Here is a 6,438-nt window from a genome sequence, read left to right on the forward strand (position 1 = left end):
TTTAAATGTTTTGCAATTTAATAATTCAAAAGAACCCAGCGGTGTCCATTTTTCTCAATGCTTCTGAATTAAATTAGGGAAATTTCTCAAACAGTAGTCAGCCCTATCCTGAAGCTGATATTTTTTATCCATTTATCAGCTACATATAGAAATATAAACGAACAGTTCAGATAATTCTCGATCTAATTTCTCTCAGTGCAAGGACATTTGTTTGATGTCGGTGGAAAGTCGCCTGTCACCTGCAGATGGACAATACCTGCAAATGGCGGACAGACTCAAGTTAACAACACCTCCCATTGTTTACCACATCGTGTGAAAATACTTCCACTCAATAGGTGGACCCTTCAATCAAGGAATTACAGAAAGTAGAATGACAAAGAAGACAGGCTGTACACGGTCAACACCCAATTTATGACAGTCGTAAAACCACGATTACATTTTATGAGATGAACTACACTGAAAGTAAGGGTGGAGTGGTTTCCTTTTTTTAAAAAAGTTGATTTGCATTTATCTGAGATAAATATTCTTCATGTGCTAAGTTTGAAGCCACTTGTCTGATTAAAAAAAAAACCACAGTAAAATCCTTGTTTAGTGATTGTTGAACCTGTTGTTCTGGTTAGCAGGGTGTGAATCAGGTTAAACGGGTACGGTTAAAATCATACAATGATAGGTATGTTTGCTTTTATGTAAGTGGCTTTCTCTAGTACACAAAATCTGGACTGTGCATGGACAGAGATTCTAACAAATATTCTATAGAAGTTTGAACTTCTTTGAATGTGATGTTTGGTGTGAGGAATGCTGCCATGGACATACCCGCCAGTGCCGACTGGAATCCCGAGTTGTAGTCGATGGCCACCTCGTTCTTGACGTAGTCCTCGCGGTTGTCCTCGTACTTGCCCGCCAGGTCAGGTCCCCCCACGATGGCACCCACCAGCACGTGTGGACTGGGTTCAGACGAGTGCAGGTTGGCCTCTGAGCAAGGCTGAGGTATGTCTGGACAAGACCTATGTCCCGCATTCACATGAAAGAAAAAAAAGGTAACAAACTTTTGTAGGTATAGACATAAATATAGTCATAGGCAGATATAGAGGCATGTACAACCGAACGAAAGAAAGAATTAAAAAAAAGCTTTACACACACATAAATAAATATAGGCATGTATGTGTACATGTATAAACAAAGAAAAGAAAAAAACAAAAAAAGCAAACTGACAGAACAAACAAACGAAAAACATAACAAAAGATTTAAGGAAAATAAAAAAAATTAAGAAGTTAAACCAAAAAAGTAAAGCAAACAGAAAGAAAAGAAAAATTAAAAAGGAAAATCAAAGTGTCGGTTACCTCTCTACCCCCTGCTGTGAATCTTGATCAAAGGGGAATAACCAGCAAGTACCAAAGCTTATTTGACATACTCGTATATAAGAACAATAACTTATCTCCCTTAACTTGCTTTTTATTTATTTGGAGGGTTGGAGATGGTGTTTGAAAGTGCAAAAGTTGCAGTTATTTCCAACGACTGGGTAAGACAATTCCAACTACTAATTAATCCGAGAAAACACGAGACTAGTAATTGTTCTATCAACAACAACAAAAACATTTTCACAGCACAGAGCAAACACATTGTTAAACCTTCAACCAATGGGCGAAATGGGATTGTCTGTTAATTAGACATTTCAATGTCCAAGCTTGACCTTACAAGTTCAATTGTTTTGTATGTATGGCATTATTTGTGGACGTGTATCTCGAGAACGGAATAGTCTCCGTATTCATCCTGATCTTGGGGAAAAAAAGTTATCTTGGACTGAAATTTATCTGCTGAATGAGAACAATATTGTAGCCCATCAGAGCTTTAAACATGCTTGATGTCCAGCTGACATAATCTTCACTTACGCTCCACGGTGGTGAGGGCTTCTGGGATACTTGCTGCCGTAGCCAATCTGGAAGCTGAAGCAGCCTCCGTCCTGGTGGTTGTCGCCCAGGATGAAGTTGATCTGCTCGATCGCCCACTTCCGCAATTTCAAGGGAGTCAACCCGGCTTCAGCAGCAGCCAAGGCAAGGAACGCAGTATTTCCTTCAAGGGAAGAAACACAGATTAACGCCAGCATCAGTTAAATGTTTGTCAATAATATATCCACATGGATTCTTTATATATATATATAAACTACTGCATTTTAAGTAAGAGTGCCAGAAGAGCACTACCACGAGCTGCGTATGTATCTGGTCATCATAAGATACCCGAGTAACAGGTCATCACGTGATACCTGCGTATCTGTTTGCACCCCACTGGTCTCTCCAGGCCAGACCACACGGCGTGTATGACACCTGACCTCCAGTCCACGCATCAAAGTAGCCGACCACAGCCTCCTTGTATGAGGCATCCTTGGTCTCCTCCCACAGCAGGAACTGCGTTGAACCAAAATAGGAAACGTTAAAAACGGTCTAACAAATGAAAGAAGCAAAGAACAAAGAAAATAAAATATAAAAAGAAAGAAGGGAGATTATTGTTGAAATGTGTTTAGAAGATTTTAAAGAGCTCTGCTTGTTTCATATTAATTCTGAAACTAGTTACTTGGCAGACACACCGCTCATCTTATGCCCACGTCACTCTTTGAACACACTTTATATATTCAACACACACACACTCTCACACACACCTGACAAACTATTTTCTTGTCGTCCCATCCAAGAGCCCAGGCCCAGGCTGTCTCAACGTTGGCCTTAGCGATTTCCAAGTACTTGGCATTGCCAGTCGCTCTGTACAGCCACATGCCGCCCTCGCACAGCTCGTCGATGTATGCACTGGACCTGACACAAACAAACAGTTTCCCTTCAACATATGTCTCACACCTGCCTTAATTAGCCACAGGTCAGAGCAGGCTTCGAACCAACGACTAGATGCTTCACATGGAAAACTCACCATCCACGAGACTACACTACCTCCCCGCCTAAAAAAAACAACCAAACCAAAAAACCAAAACAAACAAACAAACAAAAATACAAAAAAAAAACAAACAAACAAAAACAAAAATAAAACAAGGCAAAACAAAACAAAAACAAGAAACAACAACAACAACAACAACAACAACAAAAACCAAACAAAAAAAATCCAAACAACCCCACAAAAACAAATAAAGCAAAGAACAAAGCAAACTAGCAAATAAACATCTTTTTTTTACAAAACTTTATACGAGTAGCAGCTGCACACAACAACATTCAAATGGGTAGCAACAGGATCTGAAAAAAAAAGACTCCTCCAGGATATTTGTACAAATAAAAGCTCCAGGATACCTCATAAGAAAGCAAAACAACAAAGCCTATTTACAAACACACCACAAATAAAACCCACAGACAGTGCATATAAACAGGATGTTGTTACAGAATACGAAGCACAAATGAAATCAGAAAGGATGTGACTTAGAAACAAAAGGAGCGACAACAAAGGTGTCAGGGGAGGGAAGTGCAGAGCGACGTACGAGTAGAAGGCGCCGGCCTGGGGTACAGACGAGCTGTAGATACCCTTCTCCGAGTTGGCGAAGTCGAAGATGGATTCCGCTGCCGCCAGCAACTGGTTGGCGTATGAGGTGTCTGACACACGATTGTAGGAAAACAGAAACGAAAACAACGAATGATAACTCTGAAAACATCTGAACTATGGGTTAAGGAGGAGATATGTATATCAAAAAAAAAAAAAAATCACTTAATTCTCTCTCTCACACACACACGAACATGTGCCACAAATACATTTTTAATATCTTGTTTAAAAAAATTATTGTTTTTTGGGAGGAACATGGTTTAGAGTAAAAAAAACAAACAAACAAGAAACAAAACAAAACAAAAAACGACAGACATATCATCTGAGTTAACAGGAAAAACAGTTTATCTTTAGTTTACCCGTATCTCTACTGATGCTATTTCTGCTGTTCTGTATACAAAGACCGGCGGTTGGCAAGGGGGATAACCCTAGTTGCATGTTCCCATCACGGACAGAAAACCACCGACAGTTTTTTGTTACATCCAAGGAGAAGTATGTCGGAGCCAAGATGAGAACCCATGTCGCTCGGCTCTTACAATCGTGGTGACAAGAGCCTTCGCCACTGCGCCATCAACCGGAAGTCCGTACTTGGTCCCTGCAAGAGACAGTTAGCACTTACCTCCCTTTTCTTTGAAGATCATGTAGGCCAAGGCGAAGGACGCGGCTGTTTCCGCTGCCACATCTGTTCCCGGTTTGCCTGGTCCGATCTTGAAGCACGGCCTGTCCATCGTCATGTCCTCAGGGCGGCCCCAGAAGTGATGGTCAGGGTAGCCTTCGCCAATCTGAGAGCCAGAGCTCGAGAGGCTTTGATTTCAAATCTTCCTAACGGTCTCGTTCTTTCTTTTTTTAATATAAATAGGGAATCTCAAGCAACATCCAAACACTCATGCCAGCAAACACAATCTTGTACTCATCCATCCATCCATCCACTTCTCGCGTGAGAACAGTTCATCTGAAATTTCATCCAAAGATGACATTCTGCAAAAAAAAAGTGAAGGATGATAATCATCCCCCCGTAGTTACCTGCACAACAAACTCCTTGGTGCTGGGGTTCCAGGCTTTGAGCATGTAGTCCAGTGGCCACTTGATCATGTCGTACATCATGTCCAGCTGCCCCGCCTTGATGTAACCGTCCTTGAAGATGCGCAGACCCCACAGCAGCAGATGGGTGGTGGATGCCAGAGGAAACCCGAACTTGACATGGTCGCCAGCTGTGTCAGCAAAGGGTCAAGGGCCTCAAAATCAAAGATAACCTCGGTGTTTGCAATTGACTCTTGGGTTCATCACTAATACTCTACTTAGCCAGACATCACTGGATAACGAAAGTGTCTAACCGTGGCCACAATAAAATATATCCAGCTAAATGTAGTCTACCACAACATGGCAAAATGAAAAAAATTCCATTAAATCCAGGGTAGAGGTTAAAAAATTGAAAATCCCAATATGATTTAAAAGAGACGAAAAAGGGGGTCTTACCATCGTACCAGCCCCCCACCACGCAGTCGTTGAGGGCGGAGTCGCCCCTCCAGTGGATGGGGTTGTCAGGCGGCAGCTTGCCGGACCTCTGGGCATCGTAGAAGAGGATGGACTTGCCCAAGGCGTCTGCGTAGTTCTTCGTAGGCGTGCCTCCACCTGACACCCACTCCTTGTTATGTACACACGATCTACACTTGTACTAAATCCTTCAGAATTTTCGCGAAACTATTGGAAGTACTCTAAACTTCAGCATTTGCGATCAGACTTTCGGAAGTGAGTTACAGTTAAAGTTTCAGGACACACTGAAAGCTGTTGCTCACCTGTGTGGAAAGGTGTCGTGGGTGGCGCCGGGGTGGTTGTCACACCTGGAGGAAGCGTCCCGCAGTTCTCCAGGTAGGCAGAGACGGTGGGGCTGATGTCCCCTGCAGCGTGACCCGTGAAGGAGAATTTCAAGATATCCCCCGGATGTTTGACACCGTTGAATTCCATATTTGTAAGTACGTATTCTCGGGGGCTTAGTTTCTGAGACTTTGCTTCCCATATCTACCGAGTAAGACAACAAACTGTAGCACATCTGTAGCCCAAGCTACCTTAATAAAATAATTTTAAAAATATTAAAAAGGGAAGATACAAAAGGAAGGCAGTTAACCAGACAGACAGGGACAGAGACACAGATAGACAAAGACCGACAGGCAGAGACATCCAGTCAGAAGCAGAAAAAGTCTTTGAGAGAGAGACAGACAGGCAGGCAGACAGACAGACAGACAGACAGACAGACAGACAGACCAGGGACTGTGTTTGAAGAACGACAGGTGACACTGACATCAATGGAGGCGACGTCCTCGCTGAAGATGAGATGTAGTTTCCAGCCGTCCAGGTTACACTCGATGGGCATGGTAACCGACACTTGGAAGCCTCCCGCCCAGTGGGTACTGATCTCAACCGTCACAGAGTTCACCCTGGCCACCAGCAACAGCACCACGACTACTAACATCTTCTCCATGTCGACAAGTCCACCCTGTCGGCCGCCTTAGTAAGACAAACATGAGTTCAAATCAGAAGATCCTCATCACCACATTGTAAATTTTGTTTTTGTGACACTTCTTTGTCCACTACAACGCATACATTTGTCATTCCACTCTAATTTTTTCTTGTGTTCTCTGATAACTAAGACAAGATACTATCAAGAAATCAACCCGCTTTCTTCCACTCTATAAAGCCAAGAACCATTTCTTCTTGAAAAATTCTACTAATGTTACATTTTTAGAGAACTATTTTTTTGCTTATAAATCTTTAATCCATATTAAATGACAAATAAAAGTTCCAATTTTAGTATAATTTTGTCACTGGTACCCTTTGAGTAATTTCCCTTACCTGTATATGCTTGAACAGCACAAGACAAGTCAAACTTACCTGTAAGACAATCAGGCA

At 42.2% G+C, this 6,438-nt stretch overlaps 1 protein-coding gene across 3 annotated transcripts; it reads right to left on the reverse strand.

The window, feature by feature from the left end:
- LOC112556357 (endoglucanase E-4-like) lies at positions 1-6,438 on the reverse strand. Of its 3 annotated transcripts, none has more exons than XM_025225285.1 (12): positions 6,421-6,438; positions 5,831-6,036; positions 5,328-5,550; positions 5,008-5,163; positions 4,555-4,742; positions 4,151-4,313; positions 3,473-3,584; positions 2,654-2,804; positions 2,261-2,402; positions 1,890-2,070; positions 814-1,004; positions 1-256 (listed from the first exon to the last, which is right to left on the reverse strand). In XM_025225285.1, exons 2-12 carry the CDS (start codon positions 6,008-6,010, stop codon positions 183-185), a joined length of 1,761 nt encoding a protein of 586 aa, XP_025081070.1. In that variant the 5' UTR covers positions 6,011-6,036; positions 6,421-6,438; the 3' UTR covers positions 1-182. The 3 variants fall into 3 exon arrangements, with proteins under 3 accessions (XP_025081070.1, XP_025081069.1, XP_025081072.1); XM_025225284.1 differs by lacking the exon at positions 6,421-6,438 and adding an exon at positions 6,382-6,405; XM_025225287.1 differs by lacking the exon at positions 6,421-6,438 and adding an exon at positions 6,361-6,369.

This window comes from Pomacea canaliculata, linkage group LG2 (assembly GCF_003073045.1).
Source record: "Pomacea canaliculata isolate SZHN2017 linkage group LG2, ASM307304v1, whole genome shotgun sequence".
Taxonomy (NCBI): Eukaryota; Metazoa; Mollusca; class Gastropoda; order Architaenioglossa; family Ampullariidae; genus Pomacea; species Pomacea canaliculata.